The sequence below is a fragment of a genome, unplaced genomic scaffold (genome assembly GCF_019419815.1).
Source record: "Pyrus x bretschneideri cultivar Hongxiangsu unplaced genomic scaffold, Pyrus_bretschneideri_v1 Contig11, whole genome shotgun sequence".
Lineage (NCBI taxonomy): Eukaryota > Viridiplantae > Streptophyta > Magnoliopsida > Rosales > Rosaceae > Pyrus > Pyrus x bretschneideri.
Window position 1 is genome coordinate 8,917,429 of NW_025999402.1, and position 15,443 is coordinate 8,932,871.

Below are 15,443 nucleotides of genomic sequence, written 5' to 3' on the forward strand. Positions count from 1 at the left end.
CTCGTGTTCTGTATCATTAATTGTTAAAGCATTTGCAAGTCTTTTTGACATGATGGAATCAAATTGTAATACAAATTTGAAAACAAATTAGTGCAAACCACGCTGAAAAAAAGACAAAAAAATGAAAAAAAGAAGTATCAACAAACACATAATGTGAAGATTAAACAAATATATACTATAATGATTAAAAAGAATAGATCACCCAAATTTTAAAATGCGACTGGAAAAAAAAAGTTATAAAAAAAAAAAGATTAAAAAAAGTAAAGTTTAAAACTAAATAATTTCAAATTTCAAATTGCTCACCTTTAACAATTGAAATTTTAGAAAATACGATAGCCAATCTGTTCAAAAAGGCAAACAACAAACAATTATTACAATGGACAATAGAATTTAGTTCAGCAACAAATGGCAAGACACAAAATATAAAACAAATAATAAATAGAACTTAAAAAAATTTAAAAATTAACAAAGTAATAAGATAACTACATTCTTACTTCTTATAGTTCAGTTGTGAAACTATGCACTAATGCACCATGTAACCACAGAGCAAAATTTATTTTGTAGATAAGTTTTCAATGGGAGTATCACTTCTTACTTGTCTTATCCACGCTGTGGAAACTGCAAAGATCAACAGTATTAACAATGTTTATTCTCAATGAAACACAAATTACAAAAAATAAAAAAAGCCAATTGATTTTTACTAATACATGAATTATATAAATTGATGGCTAGATTATCAAATATATCGTGAGAAAATAGGAGCCCTAAAACTTTTTTAAACAATGGGTGACACAAAATTAACAAATACACATGTTCAAAGAAATGTATATGTTAACTAAAACAAAAATTGTTATCACAATAGAAAATTGTAATATCACTCCGTGATATTGACAGTTGTTGCAAACATCTAACTTTTTTAATAACACAGTATATGACTATAAAAAAGCATTTTACATATAATTTATCTATGATATTCACAGTTTTACTAAAAACGATAACACAGTTAACTACAAAAATAAAAACTATCTATGGTTCCAAGAATCATGATTAACACAACGTGGAACCGATGGGTTTAAAATGTATAAGCTAAAATTAAAAGTAACTTCTCAGATAAAAAGGTAATATACAGAGTAAAGGAAAAAAAAAAAACAAAAAGACTATACTGCATAGATAACATTGATAAAAAAAAACAAAACATTCTATTTTTATGATAATGTACTATCTAGTTATAAAATTATAACATAAAGTAGCTCAACATTATAACTTAAGTAAAGAAATATTTGAAAAGAATGATTTGATATACAATTTAGAGCCACAGTATTAACTACAATCAGACAATTGTCAAACAAAAGGAAGAAATATAATCTTGAACACAATATTAACAAAGTGAAAAGCACTTACAAACACAATCAATTGTCTGTAAACTTGACAGCTGAAAGCTAACTTGGCAGTTAAAATTAGAATAGGAATTGAGATGCAGCAAAGATTTTTTTTTTTTTTTTCAACCAAAATTAATCTGCAGATGATTGCAAACAAAGAAATAATTACTTCTCAAATAAATATAAAACGAATTTAAAATATTTCAAGGCTACTTTTAATAACAGCATAATAAAGATAAAGATTTTATCAACATGACTCTCAATTTTATGCAGGTTGGGATAATCCAATTTAAAAGAAAGGGATTTCTTCCCTAATTGTTGTGATAAGAATCACTTAAAGACAATAAGAACTACTCCAATTCATAATAGCAGAGTGTGCTCGTACATAAGAGATGCTTATGCAACCTCTGAACTTCTCAGAAGAAATGATGTTGATGCATTAGAGATTCATACAACTGGAAGGTACAGTTTCTTAATAATTGAAAAGTAAGCATACATGTTAACTACTATTAAGCTGATTGAGGGAAGAACTTTTACCACTTCTATGGATGTTCTATGCACTTTAATCTAATTGAGCTCAAAACTTCAACATTAATTCAAGCATAGGTAGTCACACTTTGCTAAGCCTTAATTTCTTCAAACACCAATATTTCCTGCAAGAAAAAACCGATTCACATTAGACAACGGCATTGAATACAGTAAAAAATCAACGAAACAGTCAATGCAATACGAAAAAACTTCAATATTACACCAACCAACCAATCGATCTACAAATAAAATAGACAAACCACCTAAAACACCTAAAACACCGCAATCAGCCAGAAAACCCACCTCTTCAGACGGCAGACGATCAACATGAACAGAGAAGCAAGGAAACACGAAGATCGAAGATGGAAAAAAGCAGAGAAACAGAGAGCAGGCGAAAGCCAAAAGCAAAGGAAGAAAATGAGAGAGGGTTCGAGCACCTTCCCATATGTAGACTCACTCTACCAAGGGGCAAAATCGCCAATTCATGTAGCATCTTTTAAAGGGCTGAAAACTGTGCGTTAGATCAGGAGCAAAACCGGATTGGCACTGTTAATGAACAGTGCCAATCCGCTGAGCTTTAGTATATACTTGCTCGCCGATTTCAAATCACTCTAATTCTCATGCCATTTAACGGGTTTTGAATTGCTACTAACTTCTACAATTCTCAAATCACAAAATTCCAATAAGGGCATATGCTGAAACACAAAAAAAATCCATACAGTGATCATTTAAAGATTGACATACAAAAAAAATCCATAATTCAAACTTTAAAATGCAGAACAGACAAAGAAAACCCAAAAGTTAAACATGGCCATTTTTCTTCTTTTAAATTCCGGACAAAAATCAAACCACAGATAATTAGAACAACCAAACCCAAAAATTTCCCCAAAAAAAACCTGAACAACAATAAAATTAATTAGTCTAAACCTTAAACCGCAGCCATATCCTTCCTCAACAATTTTTAAATTTTAATTAAAACACAAAAAAAATGAAAAAAAGGTTAAAGATAAATTATATAACCGTAGCCATATCCATTCGTCGGCAATCTTTCAATTTTAGTTAAAACGCAAAAATAATTAAAAAAAAACATAACAGGCACATATCACATAATCGAAAAGAAGTTTCGCAACTCATCCACAATAATCAACAGCTAAATTAAACCCAAAAATTAATCATGATCATCCATTTGTATAGCTGGAAATGTTTAGCCCTTAATTAAAACACCAAAATAAAAAATTCCTCACTCACAGTACAAAACCGAAACATACAAAGCAAAACCCAAAAATTAATCATCAGTATTCCTCTTTTTTTTTCTTTTTTTTTTTAAGTTTGAGGGAAAAATCAAAGCACAAACAAAAAAAAAAAAAAACACCAAAGAGATAAATTATATACCTGACCCAGAAAAAGCTAGGAAGAATAAAACCCTAAAACTTGAAGAAAAATGTTTCCTGCAACCGAAATGCAAAATCAGAGATAACAACCAGACGTAGAGCACGAAAAAACAAAGAAAACGCTGGGCAAAAAAGCTGAATAGCCCATATTCACAACAATCAATCATAAAATTTTCTTCCTAACCAAACAGAAAATAAACCAACACATGAATCAACATACCTGAACGGGAGCAATTCGTTTGTGCAAAACAGGGGAAAAACGCCAAACACCTTCGAGAAGATCCGATCGGAACCGAAATCAAAAGACAGACGGGAAAACTAAAGAGAAACGGAACGACTGAGAGAAAAACGAAGAGGAAAAGAAAAAGTAGAAGATGCTTCTGGCATCTTTCCTATAAAACGCAACGTGGCCAAAGCTCAACCAAAAACACCAAAAAGCACCTTTCAAACGGGAGCAACTAGGGCTGGGCAAACGGGGCCTGGACCCGCGGGTAGGGGCGGGTCCGAGCGATTCGGGGCGGGTACGGGGCGGGTCCTGTTTTTAAAATCCTGAAACGGGGCGGGGCGGGGCGGGTCCATGTCATTTGCGGGGCGGGACGGGTCTTAATTGCTGAGGAAACGGGTCCCCGACCCGAACCGTTTCCACCTCCCACAGTCGACACCCCACTCCCCAAATCTCCTCTCCTCTCTCGTCTCAGACCTCGCTCGAGCTCCCCATCTTCCCCCTCCCCCTCGTCCTCTTCCCCGGCGCCATCCTCCCCCTCCAGATCTTCGAGTTCCGCTCCAGATCTTCGGGGTTATCTACAATGATGCCGTCTCCGGCACCGTCGACGTTGGCTGCGTCGGCGAGGTCGTCAAGCACGAGCGCCTCGTCGATGACCGGTTCTTCCTCATCTGCAAAGGCCAGGAGCGGTTCCGGGTCACTGACCTCGTCCGTACCAAACCTTACCTGGTGGCGGAGGTCCAATGGCTCGAAGACCTGCCGTCGAACGACGGCGAGGAGGACCTGGAGGCGTTGGCCAGCGAGGTCGAGTTGTATATGAAGGATGTGATTCGGTTGTCAAATCGGTTGGGCGGGAAGCCGGAGAAGGATGTGCAGGACCTGCGACGAAACCTGTTTCCGACGCCGTTTTCGTTTTTCGTTGGGAGCACTTTTGAAGGGGCACCGAGAGAGCAGCAGGCGCTGCTGGAACTGGAGGACACGGCGGCGCGGTTGAAGAGAGAGAAGGACCCGTGGACCCGTACAATTTTTTTTTTTTTTCAAACAACCAAAAAAAAAAAATAAAAAAAAAAATAAAGGACCCGTGGACCCGGCTCGAACCGGCCCGTTTCAACTGGGCCGGGTAATGTCCGGTTCTTATATTAGAAAATGTAATCCCTGACCCGGCCCGCCCCGTTCTCTTTGAACCTAGGTCCGGTCCGGTCCCTTCAAAATTGGGCCCGGCCCGGCCCGTGCCCAGCCCTAGGAGCAACAGCTGCAAACAAAAATGAAAGAGGGGCAAAATAGACCATTTACTGCACAATCCCACCAAAGTACAAAAACCATGAATAAAATGAGGGTTAAAACCGGATGGGCACTGTTAATGAACAGTGCCAATCCACCAGCTTTTAGTATATATAGAATATATTATATAATAAGGATTTATTTGGAAGTGTTCTTAAAATGATTGAAAGTCTGGAAGCATTTTTGGGTTCTAAAAGAACTTGAAGTGGTACTTCTTGCAGGAAGTATTGCTTTTCCAGGATTCACTTGTATATTTACTAAAGATTAATTCTAAACACAATTTCTTTCAAAAATGCTTATAATCATTTTAAAAATATTTCCAAACAGATCCTAATTTATTAATTATGTACAATATGCTTATAATTTGCCCCTTGTGGCCCACTAAAACATCCTAAGCCCCACTTATTAGTCTTCTCTTTTTATTTACAACATTTATAATATTTAGGAAAATGTCAAGTTCAGACAACTACCCAATTTTTAGGAGTTATTCTAAAATGGTCTTAATTATTTAAAATATTTCAAATAAATATCTAAAGTTTTGAAAAGTGGATATTTGTTTGGTACACTAGCATTAAGTGATGATGTCGACAATTATTAAAGCAGGTTTTTACTCTCAAGCCATGTATGAAACTTTAAATTTCCAAATCGACGCAGTTTAGCAACACAAACTTACAACATATCTTAGCTTAAAGGAGTTGATTTGGGAATTAGAGCCCCAAAGGTGGCAATGACCAACTTTAGTATTTGTCCACCTCATCGTTAATATTAGAAATATCATCACTTAATGTTCGTAAAGTCATCACTTAACGCCGATGATCTAACGGATGTCTAATTTTAAAATTATTTGGTATGTTTTAAAATATTGAGACTAATTTGGAACCTACCTAAAAAGTTGGGTGGTTATCCATATTTAACCCTTTAGGTTCACTAGATAATTACCAAACCTAAAACGTATCAATTAGCAATTAAACTTTTAAACCCTCTCTTATTCAAAGTTTTCTCGTCTCCAACTCAGTGTAGAAAAAACAATACACCATTCATCAGTTCATCTTTTGGATTTCTTTTATGAATCAAAAAAATCAATTAGGTAATTCCTAATCCTAAATTTACAATTTTCTTTGGGATTAGGTTGTTTATTGGTAAGAATTATTATTTTTCTCTAATTAAAAATATTCTAATTTATAGAGTTATTGAGAGATATTCTAATTAAACTTTTAAAACTAGTTAAGACAAAAAAAGACAAGGTATCCCCATTGGTCTACTTGCTTGTGACATTGGCGCTAATCTTACTAGTTGCTACTACTAGTGTATAAAGAGCTTTTTATGTTATGAATATACTAACAAGTGATTTGTGAAACCGAATGAGAGATATGTGGTTGATAACAATATGGTTATATTTATCGAGAAAGATAGATAGATAATATTATAATGATGTGATTATGAGAAAATTTCAGACTATTAAAACTCCTCGAGGACAATTGTAATTTTATTAGAAAGTTTTATGAAACATATATACTAAGGATTTTTATTTGGGTTCTTTAGAGAAAGACCCTTGAAACTTCTATTTTCCAAACAAAAACCCACATAATATTAAACATTCAAATAAAACTCAAAATTCAAATAGAATACCATGTAGACAAATATATAACCAATTATTACAACATATTTACAACTTATGCCACAAAACCCTAATTATGTCAATAGATATTATTACTCACCCTAATTATGATTAGCAATTAACCCCATATGGAAATTTTACCTTTCTTGTATCATAAATATTAGTAACATATATATATATATATATATATATATATAATATTAATTTATCCATATTCATAAACAATTATGGCACATTTTTTCGTATGAAAAAAGAAAATCTTTTGTACAATTAGTTATTTTGCATCAAATAATATTGTTTGATAAAATAACAAACCAATTAATATTTTATGTTGTAGGTAACTTATTTTACATAGATTATTACATACATTAGACATTTTTTATTTGTTATTATATATGTGTGTTAAAAATAATTTATCTATATTTATATGTAAAATATAAGTAAATTAATTTTGAATCAAATAGAATTTATTTTGTAGGTAAATTAAAATAGTAGTTACATTGTTTTGGTCAAGTTAACAGTGCCTAAATTATTTCGTAAAAACTAAACCAAGACAAATTATCACCATTAAAATAAAACAGTAGATACATTTTTTTATAAGAATAAACAATAGGTAAATTATGTTAGTAAATTTTTTTTTTTTTTTTTAAAAAAGGGAAAATTGAAGGTAGTAGATATATTATTTTTAACCAAATTTCCTTTATTTTTAGGTGAATTATTTGCATGCATTATTACATATATATTGGGCACATTTTACTACTAGATAAAATATAGATAAAATTATTTTGAATCAAATAACATTTCTTTTATTTTATAAGTAAATTATTTTGCATGTATTATTACTGAGCAAATTTTATAGTGCCCTTTCATATTTTCATTTGGTAAGAAAATAACAAGATTAAATTAAAATTGTCTAATTTTATGCAAATTTGAAAAACAATTACGAAATCTTAAGGAAAGTATAACATTAGTGCTCTTTTTTTTTTTTTTTTTTTGCCAGAAGCAATAATATACAATTTGTTATGATATATTAATATGCAATGATTTTAAACATTAATGCATTTTTTTTCATTAATCCCTCCCTTCAAATTTGCATAGAATAAAATGTATACATTAAAACCGTAAGTAGGGGTATTTTAGGCATCTAAAATGCAAAATGTGTAAAGGCAAACATAATTAATGAATTTGCTTATGTGGAGCCTAGTCATTGGGTTTTATTCAGGTAAAAAGACTATGTCGGGTTTTTTGTAAAGAAGCTTGAGTTTCAGGGGCTAAAGTTATATTTTCAGTTTTTATTTTTATATGAGTTTTTCTTATTATCTTTTTAATCTTATAGTTATTTAAGGTTGATACAACTTCAAATATTTTTGCCTGCGCTACTGATATGGAAGAATTGAGAGATGAAGAATTGTATGGTAGAAAGGGGAAGAAATAGAGAAGAATGAGTGAAAACAAAATCTTGGAAGTGAAAACAACAAAATAACTTTTTATTTTTTGTTTTAGTTTTCGTTATATAGATTTCCTTTGACATTTCTTCATCTCTCCCTTCTTCATTCCTCATTTTTCTTGTGCATTTTCCTTTACCACTAACATAAAAATGAAACAATAAATAGAAATGGAAGTTTTAAAACAAAACCCTAAGGTGCTCATAAGCTAATTTTTTTGATACTTCAAGAAAACTATGAAACAATTGAGCCTAGATGATTGCCTATAATTTTTACGAGATTAAACACAATATGGTAGTTCAATTTATTCCTCTTCACTTTCATATTTCTTTGGTTTATTGAGATTTTGATACTATATATATGAATCACACATCAGAAACGTAAAGCTTTGCATACGAGTTAAATAGTTTTAGCCCTCTTCCCTCATAGCTAACAAACTAATTAATGGAACAATTTGTTATATGATTCTTTGTTATTAATTATGTTCTAATTAAGCTGTATAATATATTAGAATGTTTGCATGTGGGTTGTAGTTCTCACACGACTTGCATATGGTTACGATGTCGTTTTCAATGTCACCAGCCAAAGCTTCCCAGATTCAAATCCAGTGAGACAATAGAGATGAAAATTGCAGGGACTATTAAATATGCGTGTATTTATGTCATAGCCATCAAGGTGGCTAGTTATACAGTTTGAATCAGAGGGATGCTATTAGCACTTTAAAAATTTATTCTATACTCCTTATAAGTATATTTTTCTTTCTAATTATAGAAAGTTTAGAGTAAAAAATAAGAATTTTGAGTGCCAATAACAATTCCATGTGAGAATTTATTCAAACAATAATAAATCAAGTTGCTGACTACGGTTTAGGGCCAGGCGATTTTATATAGTTTTTTATTTTTTGGTCGAAAAGGCCATTTTATATGGTTGATGCAGTCAATATGTATATGCATGCAAAATTGTAAATCGCATAAGGTCCAATATCCTTTCCATGCCTTTCAGTTTCGAAACTCCTCATCTCTTAAATTATTGTAATAGTTTCGAATCCTCTCCTCTCCTCTTAATAAATAATTAAATTAAAAAAAATGTATACACATGCAAATTTAATGCAAATGCATGGTCCTTGACTCCTTACGCCTTTACTTCTTTTCGTGGACCGCATGCATAATAATTCATGCAGATGTATGTTATACACATATATGACATTGGAGCAATTTCTTAACAGGACTCCGTTTTACAGAAGCCAAATTAAACGTGGTAGAAGCCATGCATTCACCATATACCCATGAACTTATATATGTTTCACTTTGTACTCAATTTTGTTGCTCTACAACGAGGATCCTATACGGTAAAGACATGGTATCTACGGAGGCCCTATCATCCCCTTTTTTTCTATAATAAAATATAATCCCTGTATTGGTGCCATAACTCCCGTTGCGAGTGTTTGAGAACTCTGTGTCAGCTTAAGCTTATTAAGGGTGCCTTTGGGAGGCCTTCAGGCTATCTCAAATGAGATTTGTTATTTCAGATGCACAATGTTGGCCAAAACTAACAGATTGATTGATTGTTTGTTATTAGTTAGGTCGTTTGCTTGCGCCACAAGTAAATTGAACTTCGTTATCACGGGACTGTGCAATAGAGATATTAAATCTATGTTAAGTTCTTTTCTATGCCTTGTCCCCATGGACTTTATTCTTTGTGTTGGTGCCAAATAAAAGACAACCACAAATTGATCCAAAATGGCTCCAAGTCAGTTTGCAATTCTCATGTAAACGTAAAGACAGAAAGTAAGACCGTTTAGCTGGAAAAAGGAAAAGACTGAAAGTAAAGTTAATGAAAGACTTGAGTGCTTGTTAAATGTTTACAACATATAAATAACTTGAACAAAAAGATAAGTATTTGAAGGTACAAGATAATAAGGTAGAGGGGAATGTGAAACACAAGCATTTGGGAAAGCTTGAACCTGTTCGGGCAAGTCCACGAGCTGTTCGGGCTAGTTCATAACACTGAAATGAGTGTTTTTATTGAATTTGAATACAGAAAATCGATACTCCATGAAATATAGCAAAGCTATAAAAGTATAGAGGGTGCTGAATGTATTGAAAAATACTTGTAACAAAATAAAAAATCTGACTGCGAAGAGCAAAGTTTTTTTATTTTTGATTTGAGTGTCCATGTCTTCAACCTCTTTTCTGCTTTTAATAGAGAGAGCTTGTCATTGATTTGAAGTTCGTTTCGGATCAAATCCCCTTGAGTCAAGTTGATGACATGATTGGAATCAGAGAAGAAGACGTTTATCTTTTCAACTTGGTCTTTCGTTCTTCCAAAACCCCCCAGAATGCCACTGTAAAGTAGTTTTTCTCTTGTGAAAGTCGACTATAGTGCTCTTACCGTGACCGGTTGTTCACCGACTCTAGTGTCAGATAAAAGCACTTTTGAATTTGTTTGGGCTCGCACCCCCGGCCTTCTCGTTTATGAAAATGAATAGTCCATTCAGAAAGAAGAAATAGTTTGAGCCTAAAACAAGCCTAATGCTTATTTCCAGTTCAAACACCCTGCTAAAAGGGTCTCTCAAGCGCAAACCACACGTATATATATGGTCCCTCTCTTTGGCTCTGATCCGTCACATGTGCCATATATATAATAAAAAGAGACGTATCAGAAAGACATAATAATGTTGCCTCAGTATAAACACGTATATAGTTATAATCACGCAAACAAATCGAGCATGAGAGACTTTAATTAAACCAGCGCATAAATAAATAAATAAAATATGAATGGAGTTGTCCCACTTCTATTTAGCTAGGCCAAATTTTGAAAAAGATGTATCAGGAAGACATAATAATGCTGCCTCATTATAAACATGTATATAGCCATACTCTCGTAGAAAGAATATGGACCATTCACCATGTAATTCTAGTTTCATGTGAACGAGAGATTTTTTAGTGCGTTCAGGACATATGGAGCAATATATACATCACATGTCATTATACAAGTGGAGTAAAAAAAATTTTCAAGTGCCCCTCCAATTGTATAATAATATGTGGTATATCCTCCCATATTCCGAACACATTGAAAAATCTTTTCAAGTGAACATATTTCATGGTTTTCCTGTAATGCATTAAATTAAGGACGGTGTTATCCACACACACCTTTTTATCTCGCACATACATTGCTCAACTTTCGGTCATCGGATCAAATGAATTGAAAGTTGATCAAAGGATAGAAATTAGCAAGAGGTGTGTGAGAGGTCAAAATGAATGTGTGGATAGCACCATCCTCAATTAAAGTGACAAAAATGAAGATCAAAAGTACAATTTTATTGTAATTGAGTGGATATATATAAGTCTCTGGCTGCAATGAAATTAGATTCATCAGAGAGTAGTGTAAGAGTGTAAAGGATCACGAGGAGAGATGGGTGGCTTTCCATGGACTAAGGAAGAGGATCAATTGCTCAGGAAATGCATAGAGCAGCATGGAGAAGGCAAATGGCATCGTCTTCCTCTCTTGGCTGGTATTTGCTTGCTTAACTTCATAATTTGCCATCAACTGAAGGCTGCTTCTATATTAAAGATTTTTTAAAAAGCACTTCGATTATAAATAAATCGATTTTTTTTTAAAATTCAAGCGTTGTTTGGAAAAGCACTGACTCTTGAAGAAACGCTTATTAAGGAACAATAAAGAAATATTGTGAAGTGCTTTTAAGTTTTTATGCAAACCATACTAAAAAAAGGTTTTTGATTGTCAGAAAACACATTAGCTATTCTAGAATGCAATTTCAAATGGATCCTTAGATTCCTTAACTATTTTTCAATGGCATCTTATGAGCGATTAATTTCTTTTTTGACATGAAAATAGGACCCCTGTGGCATGTATAACACTACTGTATAAAGGGCTGAATATATTTATATTTAATATATTGAAAAAGTTGAGCTTTCATCATAAACTAAATTGACTGTATTGATAGTAGTTCAACTTCTTATAATTTCATGTATGATATTTTCTCTCATCAATGTGGAATTCCTTCTCAGTATATATTTAGTATTGTTCTCAACTTTCTTATCAAGAATAGAACTTGTTAGGATATTGATTTTCACACTCTCAGTTTCTCATTCTGCACTTTTTCTTTTGATTTATTTAACTCTAAGAAGAGATAGAACACGTGAAGAGGAAAAAAAAAATGCGAAAATCATATCCTCCTGCTATCAATTAACACTATTTTAAACACTAAATTTCCCTATAAAAAAACAATAAATTTTATAGTAAAGAAGGAGATGGGACCAAAGTGGAGATTAAAAGGGTGGGTCATATCACTTCCATATCATTTCAGACATGCTATTGAAATTCTACCCCATATATAGGTTAGGTTAGGAGACAAAGATTGTTCATTTTTGGTTACCAATCTCATGTATACATTTCAACTTTTCATGGAAAACATGCTAGTGGGTCATACACACCCTTTAGACTAGGCATCTCGTTGGGTTCTTGAAGAAATTAGTCTACCTCCATATATATGATTATTGAATATATATATACATACATACATACATACATACATGGATGGTGTTCCTAGTGATGATCTAGTTTGGGGATACTACTAATGACTCATTTATGTTTAGAAGTGTTTTTACTACGATCTTTTAATAGAAATACCATAAAATTTTAATGGCTTCATAAAAGAAGAAAAATGGAAATGCTTCATAAAGAAGCATTCTACCAAAAAATTCTTTCACAGACAAACCCTAATTAGTTGATTAGAATTAAACAAGCTATCTTAATTGCTAAAAAATAAATAAATTATGGCTACTCTCAGTGTCAAAAAGCATGTTAATCCCTCAAACATGGATATTATTGCTGTGAATTAAGGTCTAAACAGGTGCCGAAAGAGCTGTAGGCTGAGGTGGTTAAACTACCTCCGCCCAAACATCAAAAGAGGAAACTTTGAAGAAGAGGAAGTCGATCTCATCATCAAGCTCCACAGGCTCCTGGGAAACAGGTAAGTTCTAGTTAATAATCACCCACAAACCACACATATCTACTCTTGCGCATAAACCCTAACAGTCGATTTTTTTTGTCAGGTGGTCATCGGTTGCAGCTAGACTTCCGGGAAGGACCGGTAACGATGTGAAGAACTACTGGAATTGTCACTTGAGCAAAAGGCTAAACGCTCAACAAGATCATCAAAGTGAATATCATATTAATAACAAGCATGATGCAGTAAGGAACATTAATAATGGTGTAAAAGTCATAAGATCCCAAGCTTCAAACTCTGCAGGTACAAGCAGCTCAAAGAGGCCGTCATATGCACCAACTCCTCATCAACCAGTTATTGTATTTGTACAAGACGAAGGTAGCAGCACAGGGCCAATGCCAAAGCTATGCAATTTTAATGGAAATGGTCAGAATAATAATCAGATATTTGAGAATAATAATAGTACTGGTATTAATGCGAGTCACCATCCAATGGATGATGACCTTCCACCATTTGATCAACAAGTTAAAGAATATCATCAAGGTAGCGATGATGGTGATCAGGTCAACAGAAAATGGGAGTGGGACGACTCCATCTTCGCCGACATGGACCTCTGGACTGATTAATTTAGGAACTTATTATGAGAGGGATTTGCTTAACTATTAATTAGGTGTTCGTCATTATTAGTATGATATAATTTTAATTTATGCATCAACATGTACCACCGAATGTTAATGAAATTAAGAGGTGATGTGAATAATGACCCATATAGGGAAACATTTGTCCTTTCAGTTCAACTTAAATTAACCTAAGAAATATTCTATCAAGAGACAGAGATTAGTTTGATTTAAATCAATAAACATGAGAAAATGGAATTTCTTGTGGTATAAAGTACAATGTTTTAACCTCCTTTATTTTCTTTTTGCCTTGCTACGATTTTAATTTGGGAGTTTTAACGAAAAACCTGCGGTACTGTTTACTTTAACGAAAAACCACATTTTTACACTAAAAAGTTAAACCTAGTACTATTTACTTTACCATTTATTTTGTCCTTATCGTTAAAACTCAAGGTTTTCAAGCCTTTTTCATTAATTTTCCTTTTTAATTTTAGGCACAAGTTCTGGTGTAATGGCTTACGTCCCGCCCCACAAGAAGCACATAAAGGAAAAGGCGAGGCCGTTACCAACGCCAGAGCTGCTTGCTCCCCAGTTCAAGAAAAATTTAAAATATGTGAAGCCATCTAAGTATAGTTTTGATCCAAGATTTCTTTATGCATATGCAAACCATGCTACATCGAGATTTTCTAATTTCTACTATTGGTTTGAATGATCAGAACCAGTTTCCGTCTACCGCGCGTTAAGCTTGTGCCCATTTCCTTGGAATCTGCAGAGAGGAATAATGAAGAAAAAACTCTAGCTCTGATAAACACTTATCTAGATAATGGTAGCTAGTATAACATTTTGTTAATTAGTACATTGATTTATATCTTGTAAGTTTGTTACTTGGATTCTATAAGGAAATTGCCAAAGACTCCTTGGGTATCTATAGCAGAATGTGCTTGAGGACCTTGTTTCTTCATTTAAAAATGCAAGGAATGAAGTCGAGAGTAGTGTGGAAATAAGCTCGAAGAATTTTGTCCGAATTTGGTTGCTAGTGGGAAAATTTCTATTTCATATGTTTGGTTTCCTTCTTAATTAGTGAGCTCATTGATTTGCCATGCATATATTGAAGTGTTGAACAATGTAAAAGTCCCACATGGGAAACTTGACACAATTAAGCTTATAATGGATGGTTCTACAATTAATTGTATCGAAGTCTTTTGTATAAAATCTACGACATATTAGATTGCACAGTTGAAACTTTGACAGAAAGCATGTGCTATATTTTTAGGTTTGATTTCTTTCTTTGTAACTCTCAGGACTCCTTGAATGAACCTGGAATCCATAAGTGAAAGTTTGGATTCTGGAATCTTTAGACAATGGAAGACATCATTTTTCACAAACGTTCTGGTGTCATATAAGGAATACACTGTAAAGGAAGTTGTCCCGAAGGTTGGACTGGAGTTCAAATTAAGGGGAGGAAGAATTATACCATGAAATGTTGAAGTCGGCTCGATTTCTGATATGCTGCAGGAAAATGTGAAGTTGATATGGGACAACTTCTTGTGCTGTAAACCTTATTCTAACATGAAATGAAACTACTGCATGCCAGCTGCAAGCCTTTCACTATTGAAATAACTAACCGTTTTCTGCTTCGTTGTGAACCTATGTGGTATTAGTTAAGTGCTTATTGTGAGAGTGATTTGCTTTGCTTAATTTTATGATATCAGGATATCAACCCTAACTTCTAATAAGCTAATGCAAGGTCTTTTAACTTTTTGATGACGAACAACACTCAATATCACATGTTAAAAATCCAAATTTTTATACGTTATTTTTGTCCTCTAGTGTGATTCTTAAACTATGAGAGGGCTCGTACTTGTATAGTTTATATATGGTTAGTTAAGGACAATTTCCATTTCCAAGTTTAATTCTCCTCCCTCAATTGCAGTTTCCCTTACACTATAATCCATTTGCTAAGAGTTTGTACCTCGAATGGTTAAAAAT

At 33.3% G+C, this 15,443-nt stretch overlaps 2 protein-coding genes and 1 long non-coding RNA gene across 4 annotated transcripts; 2 read left to right on the top strand and 1 right to left on the bottom strand.

Annotated features, from left to right (window-relative positions):
- Positions 1–805: 805 nt before the first annotated feature.
- On the bottom strand, positions 806–3,709 carry LOC125472135. The gene is made up of 3 exons (XR_007254068.1): positions 3,519–3,709; positions 1,917–2,032; positions 806–1,516 (listed from the first exon to the last, which is right to left on the bottom strand). It is a non-coding gene; the product is annotated as an uncharacterized LOC125472135 (long non-coding RNA).
- A 166-nt stretch (positions 3,710–3,875) lies between these two features.
- LOC125473925 (lon protease 2-like) lies at positions 3,876–5,136 on the top strand. Its single transcript, XM_048577348.1, is given in 4 exon segments — positions 3,876–3,898; positions 3,954–4,084; positions 4,087–4,531; positions 5,130–5,136. Coding segments are annotated over 4 exon segments (606 nt in total).
- A 5,739-nt stretch (positions 5,137–10,875) lies between these two features.
- On the top strand, positions 10,876–13,720 carry LOC103930402 (transcription factor MYB1). Of its 2 annotated transcripts, XM_048573226.1 has the most exons (4): positions 10,876–11,379; positions 12,732–12,861; positions 12,944–13,050; positions 13,141–13,720. In XM_048573226.1, exons 1-4 carry the CDS (start codon positions 11,280–11,282, stop codon positions 13,461–13,463), a joined length of 660 nt encoding a protein of 219 aa, XP_048429183.1. In that variant the 5' UTR covers positions 10,876–11,279; the 3' UTR covers positions 13,464–13,720. The 2 variants fall into 2 exon arrangements, with proteins under 2 accessions (XP_048429183.1, XP_009338015.2); XM_009339740.2 differs by having other exon boundaries at positions 10,878–11,379; positions 12,944–13,720.
- The last annotated feature ends 1,723 nt before the right edge of the window (positions 13,721–15,443 follow it).

Excerpts from the sequence above, each read along its gene's own strand:
- LOC103930402 (XM_009339740.2), top strand. The coding sequence starts at position 11,280 with ATGGGTGGCTTTCCATGGACTAAGGAAGAGGATCAATTGCTCAGGAAA. Across the intron at positions 11,380-12,731 it reads TCGTCTTCCTCTCTTGGCTG|GTCTAAACAGGTGCCGAAAG; the intron begins GTATTTGCTTGC and ends CTGTGAATTAAG. Across the intron at positions 12,862-12,943 it reads CACAGGCTCCTGGGAAACAG|GTGGTCATCGGTTGCAGCTA; the intron begins GTAAGTTCTAGT and ends TTTTTTTGTCAG.